This window comes from Neolamprologus multifasciatus, chromosome 3 (genome assembly GCF_963576455.1).
Source record: "Neolamprologus multifasciatus chromosome 3, fNeoMul1.2, whole genome shotgun sequence".
NCBI lineage: Eukaryota > Metazoa > Chordata > Actinopteri > Cichliformes > Cichlidae > Neolamprologus > Neolamprologus multifasciatus.
The window spans coordinates 47,787,988-47,812,249 of record NC_140441.1 but is presented as its reverse complement, the minus strand read 5'-3'; the positions used below and the strand labels follow the sequence as shown (position 1 = coordinate 47,812,249).

General features: G+C 42.2%; 1 protein-coding gene across 3 annotated transcripts in view; it reads left to right on the top strand.

The window, feature by feature from the left end:
• LOC146523741 (protein NLRC3-like) overlaps positions 1 to 23,340 on the top strand; it is a 67,318-nt gene extending 43,978 nt beyond the window's left edge. Inside the window, exons 2-10 of one of the 3 annotated variants that reach the window (XM_085153956.1) lie at positions 7,886 to 8,017; positions 8,130 to 8,279; positions 8,392 to 8,505; positions 12,472 to 12,548; positions 12,665 to 14,471; positions 15,982 to 16,158; positions 18,569 to 18,745; positions 21,001 to 21,191; positions 21,850 to 23,340. In XM_085153956.1, the coding sequence (XP_085010082.1) occupies positions 7,929 to 8,017; positions 8,130 to 8,279; positions 8,392 to 8,505; positions 12,472 to 12,548; positions 12,665 to 14,471; positions 15,982 to 16,158; positions 18,569 to 18,745; positions 21,001 to 21,178 (2,769 nt within the window). In that variant the 5' untranslated portion in view covers positions 7,886 to 7,928 and the 3' untranslated portion in view covers positions 21,179 to 21,191; positions 21,850 to 23,340. The remainder of the gene's footprint in view (positions 1 to 7,885; positions 8,018 to 8,129; positions 8,280 to 8,391; positions 8,506 to 12,471; positions 12,549 to 12,664; positions 14,472 to 15,981; positions 16,159 to 18,568; positions 18,746 to 21,000; positions 21,192 to 21,849) is intronic. The other 2 variants (XM_085153955.1, XM_085153957.1) reach the window with 2 other exon arrangements.
• Positions 23,341 to 24,262: the final 922 nt, after the last annotated feature.

Genomic DNA, 24,262 nt, shown 5'->3' with positions numbered 1-24,262 from the left:
AGTTGGTAGCGATTTTACTGGCTTTGAACTGGGTGGAGGACGCACCAGTAGGGAGGTATTTGGTTTGCTTGGACTCTAGCAGCGCGCTAGTGAGTACAGGTAATATGTCTTCAAACTCTAGGCAAGATATTGTTTTTGATTTCATTTATTGTATAGAATTAAACACAGAGGGATAGAAGTGGATTTCTTATGGCTTCCTGTGAATATCGGTGTTGATGGCAATGAACAGGACGATAAGTTTGCAAAAGGTGCAGCAAGAAGAAGTCATGTAGGTTTGACTATAAAACACAGTAAACGTGAGGTGAAGAGTATAATCAAGGTAAAGATGAATGACGAGTGGCAGGCACAATGGGACAGAGACGGGAAAGGCAGATATTATTATACAGAAAACAGTTGGGCAGTGTAGAAGAAGCTGCAGGAGAGACGAGGATATAATCTGCAGAGTAAGATTTGGTCAAACAGGCTTGAATAGCACACTTAAAAAGATAAACATGACACAGGGAAGTGTGACTTCTGTGGACAAGAGGAGACGTTTGACAGGTTGTTAGCATAGTCAGGATGCTTGATGGAAAAAAGGATGTTTGATATGAAAGGAAGGTTGGAGATTGGCCTATAATTAGCTAAGACTGCTGGGTCTAGAGATGCTTTTTGAGTAAAGGTTTAACTACAGCCAGCTTGAAGGCCTGTGGTACATAGCTGATTATTAGAGATAGGTTGATCATATTTAAGAACGAAGAATTAATTAATGGCAGGACTTCTTTGAGCAGTTTTGTAGGAATGGGGTCTAAAAGACACGTTGATGGTTTGGAGGAAGTAATTATTGAAGTTAACTCAGAAAGATCGATTGGAGAAAAAGAGTCTAACTTAACATCAATGGTACTAAGAGTAGCTGTAGACAATATTACATCTGTGGCATGATTATTGGTAATTTTATCTCTAATGATAAAAATTTTATTTGTGAAGAAGTTCATGAAGTCATTACTAGTTAACGTTAAAGGGATGGTTGGCTCAAAAGAGCTCTGACTTTTTGTCAGCCTGGCTACAGTGATGAAGAGAAACCTGGGGTTGTTCTTATTTTCTTCAATCAGTGATGAATAGTAAGATGTTCTGGCTTTGCGGAGGGCTTTCTTATAAAGCAACAAACTATTTCTCCAGGCTAAATCGCAGCCATCACTGCTGCCCTTCACTATTCACTCTCCCACCTGGAAAACAAAGACTCCTACATCAGGGTACTTTTAATTGATTACAGCTCTGCTTTCAATACTGTGATCCCACACAAACTCACTCACAAGCTGGCAACACTCGGCCTGCACCCCACCTTCTGTGACTGGCAACAGGACTTTTTGACTGGCAGGCCTCAGTCTGTCAGGATCGCCAACAAGACTTCAGCCAGTATTATCACAAACACTGGCATCCCACAGGGTTGCGTCCTCATCCTCTACACCCTGGTCACCCATGACTGTGTCGCCTCCAACAAAGATAACATCAATTTGAAGTTCACGGATGACACTGCAGTGATCGGTCGCATCACTGAAGAGGACGACGTGGCATATAGGAGAGAGGAGGCTGGTCTGGTGTCAAGGTGTGAGGACAACAACCTCACCCTCAACACTAATAAGACAAAGGAGATGATAGTTGATAGATGCTTTTCTCCTGTTTTGGCTTCCCTTCATTGGCTTCCTGTTAAATCCAGAATTCAAAATCCTGCTCCTCACATACAAGGTCTTAAATAATCAGGCCCCATCTTATCTTAATGACCTTGTAGTACCATATCACCCTATTAGAGCACTTCGCTCTCGCTCTGCAGGCCTACTTGTTGTTCCTAGAGTATTTAAAAGTAGAATGGGAGGCAGAGCCTTCAGTTTTCAGGCCCCTCTTCTGTGGAACCAGCTTCCAGTTTGGATTCAGGAGACAGACACTATCTCTACTTTTAAGATTAGGCTTAAAACTTTCCTTTTTGCTAAAGCATATAGTTAGGGCTGGACCAGGTGACCCTGAATCCTCCCTTAGTTATGCTGCAATAGACGTAGGCTGCCGGGGGATTCCCATGATGCATTGAGTTTTTCCTTTCCAGTCACCTTTCTCACTCACTATGTATTAACAGACCTCTCTGTATTGAATCATATCTGTTATTAACCTCTGTCTCTCTTCCACAGCATGTCTTTATCCTGTTTTCCTTCTCTCACCCCAACCGGTCGCAGCAGATGGCCGCCCCTCCCTGAGCCTGGTTCTGCTGGAGGTTTCTTCCTGTTAAAAGGGAGTTTTTCCTTCCCACTGTCGCCAAAGTGCTTGCTCACAGGGGGTCATATGATTGTTGGGTTTTTCTCTGTATCTATGAAGCGCCTTGAGGCGACTTTTGTTGTGATTTGGCGCTATATAAATAAAATTGAATTGAATAGTGGACACGAGGAAGAAGAAGAGGCCTCACCAGCCGCTGTTTTTCCCCGTTCCTTGAAGTGGAGAGGGTGAGCAGCAGTACCTGGGCGTCCACATCAGTGAGGACCTCCCCTGGACACTGAACACCACACAGCTGGTCAAGAAGGCTCAGCAGCTGCTATATTTCCTGAGGAGGCTCAGGAAATTTGGTATGTTGGCCAAGATCCTCAGCAGCTTCTACAGCTGCATTGTGGAGAGCAGCCTGACCAGCTGCATCACTGCATGGTACGGCAGCACTACTGCTATGGACCGCAAACGCCTGCAGAGAGTGATAACAACTGTGGAGAAGATCATCAGGACCCCACTGCTCTCTCTGCAGAGCATCTACCATCGCAGAGTCCAGAGGAGAGACACACCTCTGCCCTCGAGACGAAGGTTCAGAAGTGTGAAATCTAGAACATCCAGACTCAACAACTCCATCTTCCCCACTGCTATCAGACTCCTGAACAGCTGACCGACCTCAAACTGCAGTTTCCACATCAGGTCACTTTGCACACTAAGTGCATTTTGCACATTAAACTCTTTTGTACATCCATGTACATCGACATCTGCAGACCACACGTGTCTTCAATTACTTATTTGTACTTATTTGCAGTTATTTATCTTTTTACTTTATTTTTTTTAATTATTTTTTATCCTTATTTTTATCTTTTTATTTATTCTTATCTTGTTCTTTGAACCCTTATCGAACTTGGCATTGTGCATGCTATTTCTTCTATACATATGACAATAAACGCTTTGAATCTTGAATCTTTGAATCTTGAATCTGTACACATCTGTATGTTTCAGCTTTGTCCTTCAGTCACAACATGGTTCATCTTCATCTTAACTTCCTGTGAGCTTCTATCGTGGATAAAGTTCATGAATCCTCTGGACATCAAACACTGATGGTGTTACTGGAGCTGAGTGAAGTTTGATGGCTTTATTATCCACGCTGTGACACATGGCAGCTGTCAGAGCAGAACACATGAAGTCAGCAGGTGTGATTAAATTCAGGGACACAGACCCCATGTTGATCCTCTACCTAATCACACAAGCCAAGGTGTGAGAACGAGTGTGGGTCGCAATCAGCCAAGGTTTTGGGTGAACCCATTGTGAGACCTAGCCCCACCCTGACATGTGATTTCCTGTGAAATCACATGTTGAAACGTCTTCAATCAACTTAAAGAAGTCCAGACGCTTTTCTTTCCAGATGCAAAGATGCAACAAGACAAAAATGGTTAGGGTCAGGAGGTCAAAGGTCAGAGCTCCTGTGGGTCTGAGGGCGGCCTCATGCTGGAGAAGGATGAAGGAGTCTGACCTGAGCCAGTGTTTGACATGAACACATCAGCACTGCTATCAGTGAGCCTAATGACAGCCATTAGCATCATTTCAGTGTTTCAGTCATTTAAAAACACTTCCTGTCACTTTGGTGGTTACAGTGACATCATGCAGTTTGTGTTTTGACCTCCAGAGGGCGACAAATCAGCACAGACAGAGAGCTCCATTCAAACTTTGCTGCCATCAGTAATACTTCTTCAAATATAATCATCAGTGTTTGAGCAGTTATGATATCAGGGACAATCTAGACATGTGTGACAATACTGAACATGTCACATGACACACCTTAAACATCATGTGATCCACTCTCAGTCTGCACTTTGATTCATTACTTCAACAGGTCAGCAGAGCTGATCTGGGATCAGTGTGTTCACACCTGCAGCTACAACAAGGTTTCATGTCTCCACACGTCAGCATGTGAACTTTACTCTGACTCAGTCTGAGCAGTCAGACGGCATATTTTTAAAGTTAACACATCAACACACACAGAGCTGAGCTCCTCCCACCTGTGCTGAGTTTCAGGTGGAGTCCCGCCTCCTTCCAGGAAGCAGCTCACCTGTGTGTCCGTGTTTAGTGTCCAGGTGTGGAGTGGAGCTTGTTGTTGTTGGTGAAGAAACTGTAAGTTTGCTTTGTTTCCTCCTTTAACAGTTTGTCTTTAGGAACTTTACTGTTTGTTCAGCTCACATTTGATTTCTTCACACAACAAACTGTGTTTGTATTTCCGGTCTCTCCATTAAAGTCAGTGTGTAATGTTTCCTGGCTAACATCAGCTGTGTGCAGCTTAGTTCCAGCACAAATCTGCCTCTCCATAGTTCACGGTAACGGACTCACAGCTGGACCAACGAGGCCGAGTGTGTCCGCCACTCTGAGCTACGTTCCTGTTTTGTGTACTTATAGTTTGTGCTGTGTCTCAATTAGGAGAGTGCACGCTTGAAGCACGCGCACTACGCGTACTACGTACGGTGCGTACTATAAGTACGAGAAGTGCGGAAGTGAGAGGTTTGTGAAATGGGACGGTCTAGCCTTCGTCACGCTGCTCAGGTTGCCTAGCAACCATGATACTAACAGCGAGAAACGTTTCATACAGCTTTGTTTGACAGAAATGAAGAAGAAAAAATGTTTTGTTGCTCATCCATTTTTTTCATGACATCACTTTGATTAGTTGAGTATCTGAGGCTGAGACCACAGGACTGTAAAACATGATTGTTGGGCTTCATTTCTGTACTGAACAGTCATTTAAGATTAGTTAGTAAATAACAATTATTTAATGTTGATCATTCATATATAAGAAACAAATATTGTTCTTTTAATATGTTGGCATTACTAAATTTGACTCAATGCTTACATATATGTGTAAAAACCAAATGTACGAGCTGTGAAAACTGTGTCTGATAGAATGAAGAGTAGACTGATATATGAAATATTCCTTTATTGGGTGAGAAAATCAGACCATGTCATAACTGCTTTAAGTCATACAGAATAGATATCAGAGCCTTAAACAGGCTGACTTCTGTTAAATGGGTCAAACAGGGCAGAAAGTCTACAAACACATAACATCCTTATAGAATATGATGTAACACTATAGATCAACTTACCTCAGAATATATAAAGCATATAAACAATTACAGCAATATGATGCAACAAACACAGCAGTGCTACTAATCCAAAATACTCAAAGCTTCATAGAACTGAAACAAACATTTATTTTTAGCTCCATTCTGCTGCTGATACAGACTTTAGGTTTCTGAATATTAAACTTGTTGCTGCCTTTCATAGTGTGTAACTTGAAGGCCCTGAGTACTTTCTCCCACACTCAAAACACTGGGATGATACAATTATTTGAACATTACCTAATAAGACTGATTCAGGACAGACAATTAGTTATTCTAAACTTTCCTAGCAGTCCTTCACAAACAGGGAACAGTCTGTCTATTCTCTCCATCTGTCAGCTGCTGCTGGCTCTTCCTCCTCCTCTTCCTCACACACTGCTGAGTTTGTCCTGGTGGATCATCAGGGGTGCAAAGCCTCACAGATGATGTGCAGCAGTAGGTCCCTCAGTCTGTCCCCACTCTGGACAATTGCAGTCGTCACACATGGAAATCAAATGTGTGATAAGCTGCAGGATTCAAACACAAGTGTAACTTATAAATACATGTTCATACTTTTATTCCACAATCAGAGAGAAAGAAACAGAGAGAGAGTGCAGGACAGACAGACAGGTGACAGTCTCAGGTGTATACACTGCTACTAACAGGAGGATTTAGTGTTTGTGTTATTACGAGTGCTAAACAAGAAGAGTTCCCAGATGGTACAGTGGACACACGTGTGACTCCTGTGATTAAAGCATCTTTCTTTCAGCTTAACGAGTGAACCGTCAGCTCGTTCAAACACACGTTAAAGTCCGTGTGACTCGACACCACCGAACAGAGGCAGCAATATAACATAGCTAACATTAACAGTGCAGTGAATCCTGCTTGTGCCGTCATATTCAGGACTGCAAACCGAGCAGTATCACTGACTTCAGCTTTTTGTGTTTGTGGATATATGACTGACTTTAATTATCCATAAAATCATCACATTCTCTGTAGGATTAAGGTCGACTATACATATATATATATTTTGAAGTAGAGGCTTTAAAACCAAGTAAACACTGAAAGTACAAATGTCACTAATGTCACATAACTTTGCCGACATGTGGCCAAGAGTAATGTTTTAATGTTCTTCATTATTAAACATTTGCACATAAATACGTGACATAATATTCAGTACTTACTTTTGAAGGTTTACTCTTTGGCCGCTCCGCTTCTGCCGTATAGGGCTTTGGAGTTGAAGTACACCGCAGTGCATTGTGGGATTGCGGCGCCATGTCAGAAGGCCACAAATCAAAACAAACACACTGTGTTGGAAGCAGGACTGTCAGAACCATGCTTAAAATCAGCTCAAAAGACAAAGGGCTGTATCGCGACCGATTGCGCCAAGACGCCAAAAGACAGTACTTGGACAAAATAGCGTGCATCGGTAATGTGGACCCGTATGAAATAAGGCGGCGGAGCGGAAAGCCAGACAGCCTACCGCCGTTGTCCTATCCCGATATTTTTGCGTATCTTGTCTGTGGAGTCAGCGCATACACGGCGAATCATTTTCGGAATTATAAATTCCTGGAGGCGCACATCTAATTCACAAACGGTTGGGTACAAGATTTGGCTGTTTTTAAGCCTCCACATTGTGAGTACGTTGACCATATGACCAAGATACAGCTTGAGGTTGCACATAACATTGACTTCTCCTCAGCAGCTGCCCCAAAAATTGCTCTAGATGAACGATTCACGATTGATGCAAGCTGTGCGTTGCCATGTAAATAGTTTTGCATTTCATGTGTATGTAATTGCTAAGTACAGAGAACAGATCTTGAATAAAAAAAAATCAACATACTTTTGACAACCACACTGGGGCACATATTCACCAAAACACAGCACACCTTAACAATCTTATCAAGCAGTGTTGAGCGCCGGTCTGAGTTTGACACAGGTATGTCGTCGTGCCCCATGTGCAGCGTTGGAGCCCAGTCTGGATTTGTTACATCCATTTCATATGCTGGTTTGAATGCAATAATGCCAAATAATAAGCCTCTCCATCAACATGACGTGGTTCTGCAGCATCACACATTAGGATGCTTTATCTAATTATCTATGACCTCAGCGCATTCATAATAACACTAAAAGCCTATTAAGAGAGATATGAATTTATTTAGAACTCACAAGAAAGAAAATGCTGCGAGCAAACCAACAAAAATGGCAGAGAACTCGATATCCACTCGTCTGACCGCTGCAATCCAAGCTTGACGTGTTTGTTTAGAAAGTTGTTCACACCTGTTGAACTGACTGAAACTTCTAGTCACAGTGAATCAGTGTGTGTCAGTGAATGCATCGTGTGTGCTTCGTGGCTCCATCGATTGGACTGATAGTAGAGCAGCTGATGGCAGCTTTGTCTGCCTCACACTGCTGTCTGACTGCATTCAGCTGACACTGAGATGAAGCAGGAAAGAAGCAGCTGATATTTGGACAGCACACATGATGGAAAAGAGGATTTCAGTTGATGTGCACATGAATGATTTGTGTTTCCTCTGCAGGTGAAGGTAGAAAGTGTGTGTGAGCTGATGTGAATTGAGCAGCATGGATCAGTGTGAGGACAGACAGGAGGGAGTCCCTCCCTCTAAAAGCACTCTGTGTGGGGAACATGAGAGCCAGACCAAAGCTCAGAGGTGAGATGACCATCTCTAACTGTCCATGACTCTTCTCCACGTCACAGCTCAGCACTCACATCACTGCTCCATCATTATTCACACTCATACCTCTGTGTGTGTTGTTTTAAAGCCCAGAGCTGTGGGGCGTACCAGGCTCAGCTGGACATAACCCTAAAACTAATCCAGAACCTGGACCTGAACCCAGCTGTGTTTCCTTAAAGAGCAACGAGTCGAAGGATATCGGTGTAAAATTTAACAAAAGACTGTTATGTGACAAAGAGTAAGGACATTATTTTTATGAGTTTCAGATTGTTCATCATGTCTTTAATTTAATATTTCCAGTTTTTCCTTCCTATCTCATGAAGCTGTTACATTAATTGTTTTTCTTTTAGGATCAATAAGAGGCCAGAATCTCCTGGACCTGAACCCAGCTGTGTTTCCTTAAAGAGCAACATGTCGAAGGATATTGGTGTAAACTTTAAAGGATGTTCTTCTGCTGCTGAGAGGTAATGTGTGTCTAGATGTTGTTCCTGACTCTGTGTTTTTGAATAAATCCTCATGTTTAATATCAGCTCAGCTCTTTTTCACACACATTTCTATGTTGGTATGTGAAGCGGTGTGTGTTGGAGTGTTTCCACAAACACAGCAGTCCGAGTGGAAAGAGTGGATGTTGTAGGAGGTGTTTGTGTAGTGAAGAGGCTGAGTGTCTGTAGGACTCCAGCTGCTCCAGCAGGTGTCTCCTTTGTGCTTTGCTTCAAACACAGTGTAGGGAGGAGCTTCCACTCAGGTGTTTCAGGTGTTGCTGGATGGAGGAGGACAAATAGTTTTTCCCTTCAGTGACACTTCAGCAGCTCAATGTTCTGGGGAGATGTTTGTCTTCATGAAGGTTTATGGATTATTGTTCTTACTTTGGTCAAACTGAGCAATACATTTTCCATCTAACATTTATAGTAAATTTCCAGGTGGCAGAAAAAAGATCTGCAGCTGCAGCCTCTGTATTGTATGATGCTGCAGAATGCTGTGGTAGTTGTTTGGTTCCGGGTGCCTCTCACTCTGTACAAGGTCGAAGTCTTTTCTTCACAGCTGAAACTGATACTTACTAGGATCATTATTAAGCTGTGATTGAAGCTGTTGTCCTGTGAGCCGCCTATCACGCAAGCTGTTAAGTCTCAGAAACTTGTTCTCTGATTCAGTTGTGTCTTTGGGTCTGCCAGATCTCTTCCTGTCACAGTTTGTTTCTGAGCCTTTGATGGTGAAGGCCCAAGAGAGGCTCAGTCAAACTGGCGATAGCTGTGTCCCAATTCAGGGGCTGGACACACAAGAGCGAGAAGGGCAGAAGTCTGAGACTTGCAAAATGATCTAACTTCCATCGCACTGCTCAGGTTGCCTAGCAACCTTGACACTAACAGCTAGAAACATTTCATACATTTCATTGACAGAAACGAAGGAAAAAAAATGTTTTTTTTTATCAGATGTTTTGATTTGTTGAGTATCTGAGGCTGAGACCAAGGGACTGTAAAAACATGATTGTTGGGCTATATTTCTATATCCAACTTTATTTTTAAGGTTAGCTAGTACAGAGCTCTCCAAAGTTTGGGGCCCACCATCTGGGGGGAGCGCAGAGCCATTGCGGGGGGGGACGGACAAGTGCCGAGGTAGGTCTCCCTGCAGAATTAGTTTTCCCTTCGTCGGGAGCAGCGCTGGGCTGTTTAAATCACGGACAAACAGCATCCCACATTCTTGATTTTTATTTCACAAACACTTGTTGTAATGACTAACTACTCCTGACATTTTGGAGATGTTAGCTCTTTATACAGTAAAGTTACAGCGGGATACAAATAATATCAGGCTGATCCTGCCACGATTTGTTCCCCCTGTCTAAATCATGGACAAACAGTATCCCACAGCTGTTTATGTTTTTAAACCCATTTTGCACAGAGAGGCATTTTTTGAAAAATGTATTGATAGCAATATTGAATATTATTTCACAGGAAAAACTACACGTAAAATAATCACACCGTGACGCCTCTGCCTTTCTAAATAGAGGGACAGTAACTGTGTGTGTATATGTAAGCGTGTAAAACCTGAAGATAGAGACACAATACTGTTAATCTGACTATCTGCCATTCTGCAATTCCTCTCATGTAAAAAATAATGTGGCACACAGCGTGACGTGAAAAAAGGCACATACCTTTGACATTGCGTGACGAACTCTGTATTCCTCGTCCAGACGTAAACGCAAAAAGAGTTTTAAAAAATCTTCGTTTTTAGTGATTCGAAACACCATTTACATTGACAAAAGGCCCAAATGTGTAGAAACAGCTGCATTTTCAAAAACACCCATGTAGGTGTGGACGCAGCATAAAAGAGTTAGTAGTTTATTTTATTACTACCTGTAATTTATTGCAGATTACTTGTATTTGCTTAATTGTTTACTAAATGTTTGAGGTGTGAAATAAACCGCAATGGAGCAAATTATGGGTGTGTGTGGTTGGAGGATGTGTGTATGCGTGTGCGTGCGTCAAAGGTCAGGGAGTAAAAGTGTGTTTTAAAGGAGGTTTAAAAGCAGCGAGTGAAGGAGCCTGTCGAGGTAAATCATTCCATAACTGATCAAATTCAGTTGGTGATGTAGGCTGATCCTGTTTCTGTGTCATTGATGCTGTTCAATCAGGTTCTGTGAGAGAAACATAAAGAACTGTTTTCCTGTTAAATTAACTCCATTTATGATAATGTTACAGACTAACAGGACAACCATAACGTTTGTTGCCTCGCTGTTTTATTAGCCATAGCAGCTAACAGCTACCTTAATTCTAGCTTAGCAGACTGCTAATGTGGCTATGGACTAAAGGTACTTTGGGAGGCTCCCTTATTTCCACAGGGGTTCCAGCAGTAGATGGATCCATGTGTTTGATGCTTCCTGATGCAACCCTTCTAGTTATCTGGGTTTTGGTTTGCTTTTTTACATTTAAAAAGATTTAATTTGCTTTGGCAGTTGAAATTACAAGTTTACACAGCGCTGTGGACCTCTGTGTGAAATCAAGCATCTGGTTCACAGAGAGGATAACCCTCAAATGGGCTGTACAACATTATATAGGGAGACAAAAACAGAGATTATCGTAGCCATCGCTCTCTCGCATGGACGTGGCAGTCTTGCTGTCTGCTGCGAATCCTCCCCGTACCTCCGTGACCTCGTCTGGTATCTGCTCCCTCCTCTGTAAGAGACAGTAAAGGAAAACACATCTCTGCCTAGTCTTGAAAATCTAATCTTATCATCCATTGTTCTTCTAGGGCCTCTTCTTCTCGTGGCCTCAGCTAACTGCTAATATTTAAATGGCTAACATTAGCATGTGTGCCAGCCAGGTTAACATTTATGATGAACTATGATTAATTAACTGATGTTGAAACTGGAGCTTTACTGACCTCTGAAATTCCTCCTAAAGTGTTATTCAGTGTTGTGACAGTCAGCTGCTTCAGCTGCTGCTGGGATGGGCTGTGGCAAAGAGAACAGAGAAAATCAAAATCAGAGTTTTTCTCTGAATTAAAAGCAAGGAAACAACAATATATTCTACATGGTGAAACTGATGGTTTATGGTGTTTGGGTCTGTTTTTCTGTATTTATGCAGATAAAGTGTAAACTCAGATGAATTATACCATCAAATGTTAAAGGAAAATATCAGGATGAGTGTCTGTGAGCTGAGAAGGACGTGAAGCGAGCAGTTTAACCCAGAGCTGAAGCTGCTCTGTGTGCAGAGATGAGCTCAGATTCCTGCTGTGATTGATCAACAGTCACAGAAATGTAGACTTGTAGTTATTACTGCAGTATGGTCACAGCAGATACTGATAAACATGTATTATGAGGATGGATGATCAAGTTTCTCACTCTCTCCTTTAAATCTCACTTATTTACTTCTTCACAGTTTATCTGTTAATTTATTAATGAATAACACTGAAAGAGTTTCTGTTATAATTCCCCTTGAACATCACCTTATTAGGGCGCCATTAGGAAATAGCCCCCCTCCAAAGAATGAATAAATGAATGATGATAATAATAAAATGATTAAAAAGCAGAGCTCGGAGTGGTAGAATGTTCAGACATGGATCCACGGGTGGTTCAACTGCATTTGGTGACGTGACTAAAGCAAATCTTTCAAATAATCCCACCATCAATGGGATGTTGTCTCCTTTACTACGGTTGTTTTACTTGGTCACCGTGTGAATTTCTTTGAAATGAACCAAATTCTTTTATTTGTTGGTTGTTGCATATTTAACCTCTACAGTCAGGAAAGGAGGAGATGAGGCCTCAACAATGTTGGGTTGTAGCTGTGGTTCAGGTTAGAGTGAGTGTCCATGGAATAAATGTAAGTCAGTGAACTGGAAACATGACTGTGTTCAAACTTTTTTTCTTTTTATAATGAGTCTAATCAAAGGTGTACAGAAGTATCTCCACTTTGACTTTTCTGTGTCACCATCAGAGCTTCTGCACAGTGTGGAGAAAGATCCAGAAGAAGAGCTGTACTGCAGACAGCCAGTCAGAGCAGCTGTGTACAAAGTAAGACTGAACATCTGTCTGCGGATGGACTCATTTCTGAAAACTGGACTTCTTGTGTTGTTCAGACATTGAAGAGTTTTCTTTCTCTTTAGTCTCATTGTTTTTCTTTCTTTCAGCAGATGTTGGTCTGCAGGAGGTTTTAGATGAACATAAGATCAGTCTGAGGAGGAGATGTGAACGTGTGACTGAAGGAAGTGATGAAACAGGAAGTGATGAAACAGGAAGTAGAACCCTCCTCAACAGGATCTACACTGAGCTCTACATCACAGAGGGACAGAGTGAAGAGGTTCATACCCAACATGAGGTGAGGCAGCTGGAGACAGCTTCCAAGATAGACGCCCTCCACGACACTCCAATCAGGTGCCAGGACATCTTTAAAGCCTTACCTGACCAACAGAGACCCATCAGAGTGGTTCTGACCAACGGCGTGGCTGGTGTTGGAAAAACCTTCTCAGTGCAGAAGTTCACTCTGGACTGGGCAGAGGGCTTGGAGAACCAACATGTCAGTGTGGTGGTTCTGCTTTCATTCAGGGAGCTGAACCTGATCAGAGATGAGCAGTACAGTCTTCTGGAGCTGCTCCATGTTTTCCATCCAACATTACAGAGGGTCACAGCAGAGAAGCTGGCTGTCTCTCAGCTTTTGTTCATCTTTGACGGCCTGGATGAAAGCAGACTTTCATTGGATTTCACCAACAGGAAGCTGCTGTCTGATGTCACACAGAAGTCATCAGTCAGCCAGCTGCTGACAAACCTCATCCAGGGGAATCTGCTTCCCTCGGCTCTCGTCTGGATAACTTCCCGACCTGCAGCAGCCAATCAGATCCCTCCTACGTGTGTTGACAGGCTAACAGAAGTACGTGGCTTCACTGACGCCCAGAAGGAGGAGTACTTCAGGAGGAGATTCAGTGATGAAGAGCTGTCCAGCAGAATCATCTCCCACATGAAGACATCCAGGATCCTCCACATCATGTGTAGTATCCCAGTCTTCTGCTGGATCACTGCTACAGTTCTGGAGCACATGTTGACTACAGAGCAGAGAGGAGAGCTGCCCAAGACCCTGACTGACATGTACTCACACTTCCTGCTGGTTCAGACAAAGAGGAAGAAGAACAAGTACCACGAGGGACATGAGACGAGTCCACAGGAGCTGACGGATGCTGACAGGGAAGTTCTTCTGAAGCTGGGGAGGTTGGCGTTTGAACATCTGGAGAAAGGAAACATCATGTTCTACCAAGAAGACCTGGAGCAGTGTGGTCTGGATGTGACAGAGGCCTCGGTGTACTCAGGAGTTTGTACAGAAATCTTCAAAAGAGAGTGTGTGAACTTCCAGAAACCAGTCTACTGCTTTGTTCATCTGAGCATTCAGGAGTTTCTGGCTGCAGTCTACATGTTCCACTGTCACACCAACAGGAAGACAGAGGTGCTGAAGAACTTCCTGGGAAAAAAATACAAGGAGTCATCTCTGTATAATTTTTTGATGGAAACACTAATAAAATCCCTCCAGAGTAAAAATGGCCACCTGGACCTGTTTGTTCGCTTCCTTCATGGCCTCTGTCTGGAGTCCAACCAGAGACTCTTAGTAGGTCTGCTGGGTCACACAGAGATCAGTCCAGGAACCACCCAGAGAGTCATCAACAACCTGAAGAAGATGAACAGTTATGAAATCTCTCCTGACAGAAGCATCAACATCTTCCACTGTCTGATGGAGATGAACGACCTCTCAGTACATCAGGAGATCCAAGAGTTCCTGAAGTCAGAGAACAGATCAGAGAAGATACTCTCTGAGATCCAGTGCTCAGCTCTGGCCTTCATGCTGCAGATGTCAGAGGAGGTTCTGGATGAGTTGAACCTGCTGAAGTACAAAACATCAGAGCGGGGACGACTGAGACTGATTCCAGCTGTGAGGAACTGCAGAAAGGCTGGGTGAGTCCAGATGTGATCATTAACATCATTGATCAGTGTAGATTAGTAGTTTAATTTTGAAAATAAAATCAGATTGTAACCACAAAGTGTTTGTGTCCGTACGCTGCAACCTTCCACACCATTCCTTTATTGTACAGACTCAGCAGCAGCTCCATGGATCCCAAATCCAAGAGTGGAGAACAGATTTGAAGTGTGTCACATCTATGCAGTCACAGCTGTTTCCACCATGTTTCCACTGATATTAATCCTGTTCAATGACACGTTTCATATCAGTGAATATGTTCTTTAGGACGTCCACTGACATGTTTAAGTGTCCTGCTGGAAATCACTCAAATCATCCATGAAATCCATGAAAAATCATTTTAGTGTTTCTAACTTCACCCTCTGTCCTCTCTCTCTCTCCATCCTCCTCACTGCTTCTTTCACTGATAATCACACAAACATCGTGTTCAGCTACAAAATAACACAATAATATCATCTGATGATCATTATTATAAGAGCAGGATCCATATTTGATATCAGAGTAACACACTGCTTGGTTTGTGTAGTCATCATCAGTGACTGTGGGTCAAACAGAAGCTCTCTGATTGGTTGCTGACCTTGGTCACCTGTCCATTCTCACCTGTTTGTGTTTGCTCTCTCTTTGCTGTCTCCATCCTCTCTCTCCTTTCTCTCCCTCTCTGTCTTTGTACCGTCACTCAGGTCCAATGGAAACAGTGACATTTACAAACCAATCAAAGACAAACTGATCCATGTCAGGTTATAACAATATTCAAAGTGAATACAGGCTGCTGCTGGACACAGACAAGTAACATCATTTTGACTTGCTGTCACCTGGATCTGGACTCATAAACACTGAAGCCCTGAACAGGAATACAAATCATTTTGTGCCAACTAGCGACACACCAGCAGATAATGGCTCAGAAAGCTAAAATGAGCCAATCATTTCTGTGTTTAGTTCCCCTGAAATCAGATCTGATATCAGCAGCTCTGAGCTCATTCATCATTATTGTCCAGTGATGAGATTTCTGCTCCGTTTGGTAACAGTCAGCAGGTTTTTCCTGCGTGTGGACGTGAACAGTCGTACCTGACAGCAGGTAGCAAACAGAGATCATCTTTCCAGCTGGAACTCTTCACTGAGCTGAACTCATTCAAAATGTTCTGGAGTCAAAACAGGAAACAGTCCAAATGTGTGTCTTCACTCTGACTCTGGATCAGATCTCAGTGACAGACTGTGGACATTATGGAAGCCTAAATGTGACACCATCTTCCTCCTTCATCTGCAGATTAAAGCCAAACAAAGATTCTCATTAAAAGTCTGCAGGTCTGACAGAGACTCAATCGTTGTGTCATGTCAAACACAGTAAGAGGAGCTGAAGCACAGATGTGAAGAGCACATTCATCAGATAATGATCTCACTCTGTTTTGTCTTCATATACATTCAGTCTGTGTTTATAATGCAGATTTTCTGCTTTTATAATAACACATTTTATATTTTCTATCATCACAGACTGACTAAGTGTTGGCTCTCAGAGACTCACTGTGAAGTTGTGGCCTCAGCTCTGAAGTCCAACCCCTCCCATCTGACAGAGCTGGACTTGAGTAACAACTACAAGCTGCAGGATTCAGGGATGAAGCTTCTGTGTGCTGGACTGGAGAGTCCAAACTGTCGACTGGAGACTCTGAGGTGAGTTCACTGACTGCGACTGTTGTAGTTTTTCTATATTTCAGGTCTTTGATGTTTGAAACTTTCTTTAGTTCCTAAATGTTCAGGATGTTTCTGAAGACAAATGTGAAGAAGTTTGAGTGCTTTCAGAAATGTTGTCTTTCCAAACGACTGAACAACAGTTTTTCCTTTTGGCTCCAAACAGAAGTGACAGACTTGAGCAGGGTTCATTTAAAGGCTGACAGAAGTGGAGTGGTGACGGGGAGATGTTTGACAGGACAGTGTTTCAGCCTCCACAGGTTCATGTTGTGCTCCATCAGTCAGTGAAGATGAAGTCAGTGCTGATGAGGCTGTAGAGTGTGTGAGGGATGTGAATGAGGATGATGAAGATCTGATGATAGCAGATAAAAACAGGCTGCAGAGACTTTGAGCCATACAGGGCACACAGTGTGTGTACAGAACAGCTGAAATCATTATGGAGGCCTCACTGGAATATGGAAGCATCACAGTACAGCTTCGGTGAAGCTTTAAAGTCTCTGATATGAGATGAGAAATGAAGCAGCCAGAGCTTTTTCATGAGTGGAAATCCACTGTGACTGTGAGCTGCTGCTACAGCCTCCAGATTAGCCAGCAGCTCATCCTGCTCAACATTTTCTCACCAACTGTTGGGTTCAATATTGAGGAGGGATAGAGGAGGTAATCAACTTCCATAATAACAACACTCATCCGGCCGGGTGGAGTCAAACGATGATTTTAATGACACGCGTGGGAAGATCGCCCACTGTACGCAGACAGCGCCGATCCCCAACTTACAGAGCATAAGCTGGTGTTTTATACCTTTCAGGGCTTTAATTTACTACGCCCCTTGACATCACTCAGATACAGTTCATACAAAGGATTCAAAACCACAATGACTTAAGACAGTTTAAAAATAACATTGTCTCCGTCTCCACAACAGATGCTTCCTGTCATCTGACTTTCACTTTCTGGAAAACCAAACTGTTCCTCTTTTTGAAGAGACAATTTTAGAGTTACAAGCAAACATGATTAACCTCTCACCTATAAATGAGATAAAGTCTACTGTGTGTTTGTGTCAGCATGAACTGCACTCAGTTTCACCTCTCGCCTCACCAGCTAAAACTTATAACCTTTTCCACCAGACAGAAGGCCAGCACATACACATTTAAGATTATAACAAGCATTCAAAAGCATTTAAGATTATAGATTCAACTCAACAGTTTAGAGTGGTTATAACTGCACCTGTAATAAAGGCTAATCGGGTACCAATATGTTTAAACATCTGAATACAATATCAATACTGTAGATTGTATTATTAATGCAATAGTAATGATGATGATTATTAACAATAGCAGTAAAATAATTTCTAATTGCTCACATTCCCTCTCTTGGTGACCCTCAAAGAGGGTCAACTGACGGGAAGTGTGATGTTTTCAGCTGGAGTGCTGGTCACGGTGGCCTCCCTCTCCTCTTCTTCTCCTCTTCCTCTTTCATTTGTAAAGCCACTTCTGCTGCTTTCATTCATTTGGAAGTCCTGTAGCTGAGTTTGGGAGAGACTAACAGCCTATGTTTGTCTTGAAGCTGTAAGAAGATCACATGGTGCTTTTTATTATTGTGTTGGTTTGTTTCCTGTCTCTGGGATGGAGCCCAGCTGTGCGTGGCCCCTGGGCCTGTGGTCAGAGTGTGTGCTGGATAATCCGGCCCAGGATGAGGCCAAACTGACATGGGATGAAATGTCTGTCACATAATTGAGCTTAGTGTAGTTTCATTTCTGCACAATTTAAAAACAACCAAAACTTTGTTCTGTCTTTTCTATGTTATACTGTAGACTTTCATTGATACTGTGTCCAAAAGGAGCAGCTTTTACTTTGAAGGGGAGCTGTCTCTGTTTCCTCTTCAGGTTGGATGATGGAAGCAAATTAGTGTGTGATGTTCTTTCAGTGTTGCACTTTGTAGATGGTCCCTGAGCACTGGTCTCACAGCCAGCTGCACATAGAGACCAGTGTTGTTAGTCCAGGTCAGAAGATGACTTGTTGGAATGAAAATGAGCTTGTAGTTTGTCTGCTTTAATAATGTGACTGGGAAAAGGTGTTGGACTTCAAATATGTCCATTTCTTTCACACTTCACCTTTAAAAGTGAAGCCTTGTGGTTCCTGGAAGGAAAAACACGACTTTTTCAAGTCTTTGTCCTGTTTTTATGATAAATGTACGACTTTAATGTGAAACATTCAGAGTTTTTTCTCTTGTTGTGTTTGTTTGAAGCTGCTTCCTGTTGGCTTCAGCTGTTTGGAGTTTCCATTTTCTAAACTTCTACATTCTGAACCTTCTTCAGCTCTGAACAGATGATGAAACACTGAATGATTTCAAGCTCACACTTTGTCTAATAAACTTACATCTTTCATTCTTTATACAGATTGAGTTTCTGTGGTTTGTCAGAGATCAGCTGTGATTATCTGGCAGCAGCACTGAAGTCCAACCCCTCCCATCTGAGAGAGCTGGACCTGAGCATCAACAACAACCTGCAGGATTCAGGAGTGAAGCATCTGTGTGGTTTCCTGGAGAGTCCAGGATGTGGACTTGAAACTCTGAGGTCAGTCAGCATGTTTTAGTTGTGCTGAGATGAATATGATGTGAAAGTTGTGCTGACACTAAACTGCAGACATCAGGCTGATATTATACTGATCCACACTGAGGATCTTCATGGTAAAGTCTGTTTTCTTCTTCTCTGGTTTACTCCATTGACTGCAGCAGAACAATGTTCACATTTCAAACCTTCAAAGAAGAAGAAAAATCCTCCACTGGATAATTCACTGTGAAACTCTCAAACTCTTCATTCCACCTTAAAGTCTGTCTGACACTGAAATCCAAAGCAAAATGTGCGTTTGCTTTACAGACAGCAGTCCAACACAAACATACACACATCATCCAAAACACAGTCCAACATCCAAATCTCCTCCACTGCCAGCATGAATGATGGGAAAGAGAAGGAGGAACACTCTGACATTCAGGGTTAGAATGAGTTTCATAAAGCAGACTGTGAAGATCAAAGCTGCATTAGAAAGCTTACATGAATGAATGAGTGGACAGAAGTGGACAGAGATCATCTGAAGCACTTCAAAGTCTTTAAATCAGCACATTTTTCTTTATTCTTTATCAACTCTGTTTGTTTCTTTCAGTTTTCTGTGGAATGAAGCTTACAGCATGCTAATAAGATGCTGACCAATAGCTTTCTATTAAAGGTTGTAATTTGTATATGAAAATGGAACCATGGAAGCACAGCATTAGTAGAGGTCTCTTTTTTTCTTCTCATACTTTCCCGATGTTGTGTACATTCAGTGTTTTTTTTTTTGTAACGCTACCGGTCTCCGACTTGTATCCCCATGTAATGTCTGTGTTATGTGTGGAATAAAGCTTTGATTGATTTGATTGATTGATTGATTGATTGATTTAATAACGTGGTTAGCCTACTCAACGTAAATTACACACGAACAACATTAAGCTACTCACGCAGAGAAGAACGGCTGCTGCTGCCATCATCATCCGTCATCATATCTGCTACACTGGCAGTGCTAGGGGCCAGGACTCTACTCTTTGGTGTCTTGGGGGATGTCGCTAGCTCCGGGTCTGATAACAGGCACTACACCCACAGTAGATGTGCTCGGTGTGAGGTCTCACAGCAAGCTATCAAATACGGTGCATTTCTCGGCTTTTAAAAAAACGCTATGTGTCGCCAGGTGTTTCATCAGATTCGAGGAGTTACCTCCTTTGCACAGTATCACCTTAAAGCACTTGTTGCAGGCTGCTGAGTTTGCATCTTTTGCTGTGAAGTACAGCCAGACTTTGACCGCTTCGCCTTGGGCATTTTTAATCTGTAGCTCTGCTCTAAAAGAACGGATGTACCTGGGGCCACCTACTATCCTTGGAAAGGTAAAATGATTGGCTGGAATCCAAAGTGTATGACATCTCAAGAAAAAAAAGCATCAAAATGTGTGCTGCTTTTCGGTCTGGTTACTATTAAATTTCGTTCTTTGAATTCTTTTGGCGGCAAAGAAAGACTGGACCCAGGGTGGTCAAAGCTAAAAAAAGATCTTTATTTTACATTCCCGGGAACGGAGACCTGAACACACGAACACAGGCGCTCATGTCTGAAAGCAGCAGCAGCTAGCATGGTTATTTATATATTTCCGCAGCACGTCACACACTCTAAGTTTTGAACAAAACACTCTGCTTAGTTTCACTTTCTGTCTGCACCTCCTGTGATCTGCAAAAGCATGCAGTTTCCTGTCAGTACCTTTGGCTCAGACTCTACTCAGAGCCCTCTCTTGTTAAAATACATAAAACAATATAATCAGCAAATAAGCACTAATAACACCTTTAAAAAGTCCCAGTGGGTGCAGTCAAAGCAGTCCCTCAGTCCCAGTATAGAGTCTTTGGTCCAGACTGGAACAACTGTGTGCCCAGTTTGAGCTCTCTTCAGTGCTGTGACCTGACAGACCCAGAGGGGCCATCACATCACATTTAGAAACTCCCCTAATGGAGCCACAACACATGTCCAATACTTAGTCTGTCTTGTTGGACCAACTGGAAGAAATGATTCAAGGACTTAGTCACAGAACAGAGATTCAAATCTCCAAAATCCAACTGGCTGCATCAGGACATATAGTCTGAAACTCTGCACAGTTTCCTGTTTGAAGCTGCTTCCTGTTGGCTTCAGCTGTTTGGAGTTTCCATTTTCTAAACTTCTACATTCTGAACCTTCTTCAGCTCTGAACAGATGATGAAACACTGAATGATTTCAAGCTCACACTTTGTCTAATAAACTTACATCTTTCATTCTTTACACAGATTGAGTTACTGTGGTTTGTCAAAGATCAGCTGTGATTATCTGGCAACAGCACTGAAGTCCAACCCCTCCCATCTGAGACAGCTGGAGCTGTGTGGAAACAACCTGAAGGATCCAGATATGAAGCAGCTGTTTGATCTTCAGCAGAGTCCAGACTACAGACTGGAGACTCTGCTGTAAGTAGAGTGATGGAGTGAGTGGGTGGTGCTGTCAGCAGTATTGTACTAAACACAGTCAGTATGAAACAAAGATCCAGTGTTTCCTGTAAAGCTGCAGCTTCTCAGTGAAGCTATGAGAGGAGAATGGTGACAGGCTTCAGGATTGGACACAAACACTTCCTGTTTCTGACCTTTATGGTCACCATAGTAACGGCTGACACACTCTGATCAAACACTGTCAACAGCCAATCAGCTCTCTGAACAAAGCGGCATGCAGACCAATGACTGCATTCATTTCCAAGTTTAAAGCAGTGAAGAACACAGTCTGTAGGTGAGGAAGAATTTAGTGAGAGCAGATGTTTGGATGGAATTCCTCCAGTTAACAGCTGGAACCGTCCATCTGGATTGTTGGGCTTGTTGTTGGGGTTCCTACAGAGCTCAGAGTGGACACACCAAGGTTCTTCTAATGAATGAAAATCCAAACTCAAACTAGGAGTGAAAAACATCTTCATCAACTTCAATAAAAATCCAAAGATTAGAAAAAGTGAAGCAACAATGAGTCCTAGTACAGTCCCAGCACTGAAGTCCCTGCTGCTCTTTATACTGGATGTGCTGCATCACTGACTGACAGCTGATGAAGAGTCTCTGGAAACACTCGTTTATCTCCTCTGCTCTTCCTTCTTCTCTCTGCAGGTGGAGGTGATGATGGTAAACAGGACGGTGTGTGTGCTGAGAGAGGAGGAGCTGTGTCCTGATGATCCAGAGAGGTTGAAGCAGCAGCAGCTTGTGTGTAGAGACGCTCTGACTGGGCCATGTTACTGGGAGGTGGAGAGGAGAGCTTCATCCAGCAGTGACTGACAGAGGAATGAGAAGAAGTGCAGATGACTGTCAGTGCTGCAGAGTGAACTGCTCTGAGAACAGCTCCACTGTCAGACACAATGTAGAGTCCAGCATCATCCCTGTGTGTCCCTCTGGATCTGACAGAGGATCATCAGTGTATCTGGACTGCTCTGCTGCTGCTCTGTCCTTCTACAGTCTCTGCACAGTCTCTGTCTGACTCTGGCTTCAGACCCTCCTGGATCAAACTCACCTGGAAAGACTTTCAAACATCACTCAATAGATTTGAATACAGAATATATTTGATATATACTGTAGATGAACTGTAGAGTTGCAGTTTGTCACTTGTAAATACAGTCTGTGAGCAGCTATGAGCTGAAAGATCTTTCTAGAAACATGAAATGTTTTCACTCTTCTGTTGCTTTTTCATATATTTCCACAACATTAATATTGATCCCACCTGTCTCACCTGTTTCATGCTTTTATACATAATAACAGGACACGTGTGATCTGAGCGCTGCTGTGGTTGCTGTGCTACACGTCTTCATTTAGATAACAGAGACATCTAGTGGTTCAGAGGGAGAACTGCAGGAGGTGGAGCTGTGTTTTAGCATGGAAAACTTTTTATCTTTTAGGCGCAGATACAAATATGACAAGTATGAGTGTAAGATACAAAAGGTCACATCAGTTAGCAGAGGGAACAGTGATCACACAGCAATGTAAGAATAGAAACATAACAGTGAATCTGGACATGTATACAGATGGAAGCAAACAAACAGGATGTAACACTACATTAAAGCCTTTAATGGGGAGAAAACAAAGCCAAAGGAAAATATATTTGATCTCAGGAATCCAAATCAGATGCTTTAGAGCAGGGGTCGGCAACCCTGGGCACGCGTGTCACAGCTGCCACGTGAAGTGTTAACTGATGGCACGACCATAGCTGGACTGGCCATCGGGTATGTTTTTTTTTATTTTTTTGTAACGGTATAAACAATGAAAGTTGGTGGATTGGCCGGATGCTGGTCGATGTGTAAAAATAAGTCAGTTGTTTGGTGGTGGCTATGGCGGAGCTTCCACAGAAGCAGCAGGTGGATGAAGGAAAGGGGAGGCAGGAGGAGCAGAGACCCGAGGCGGCCGCCGGTCCGAGTGTCAGGTGAACTGAACTTCAGGTAAGAAGTTATGACCTGCAGTCTATCTGGGTCAGATATAAACCAAGTTTAGGTGGAGTTTATTTTCCTTGTGCTGACTTTTTACAGTCAGTTACAATAACTCGTACTGCGTACTAGCTAGCATGACGGAGTTTCTATACAGCTGGGTGGTGCTATGATGTTACTGATAGTGAACTTTACAGTGGCTTGCAAAAGTATTCGCCCCCTTGAACTTTCCCACATTTTGTCACATTACAGCCACAAACATGAATCAATTTTATTGGAATTCCACGTGAAAGACCAACACAAAGTGGTGAACACGTGAGAATTGGAACGAAAATCATACATGATTCCAAACGTTTTACAAATAAATAACTGCAAAGTGGGGTGTGCGTAATTATTCTGTCATGGAAAAACACACTGCCATCAACTTCTGTTTTGTTTTTGTCAAAATCACTGTAATATAATCACTGTACCTTTATATACATGTGACTTATATTAATGCTGCTGCCCTCTTGTGGCTAAAGTGTAATTATGTTATTGTTATTAGGGAAAACATTTGAGAGTAACATGCCAAATGAGTCAGCACTTTGGTTTTAGCTGAAGAAATCCTCATTTTTATGTAATCAGTTATAGTTGCATGTATTCATTATCATAATTTAACCATTTAATATTGATGTCTTAAATTTATTTTGAGTAAATTAGCAATTTTATTGTATTTATATGGTATTATATGGTTGTATTAAATAAAGACATCACTAATGTATTAATTATTTCAGTAATTAATTTAAAAATGTACATAATCAATTAAAGAAATATGTTAATAATGAATTATCTATTAATTTCATTTAAAATGTTTCATTATTTGTTTATATACAATTCAAATTAGTTAATCACATAATTAATCAATTATTGGTTTGTTTTTAATTTTAATTATTTTACTGACACATTTAATTAATTATTTAATGATGTATTTATTTAATTCACGTTGCTACTCCTGGCCCTGCATCGCTGTTCATAAATACATTTTATTTGTCAGCTTCACCCATCAAAGTCAGGGGACGGGGTTAATGCTGATCAAGTCAAAAACATTGCTTCGGTCTGGTGGGCGTTCTTTT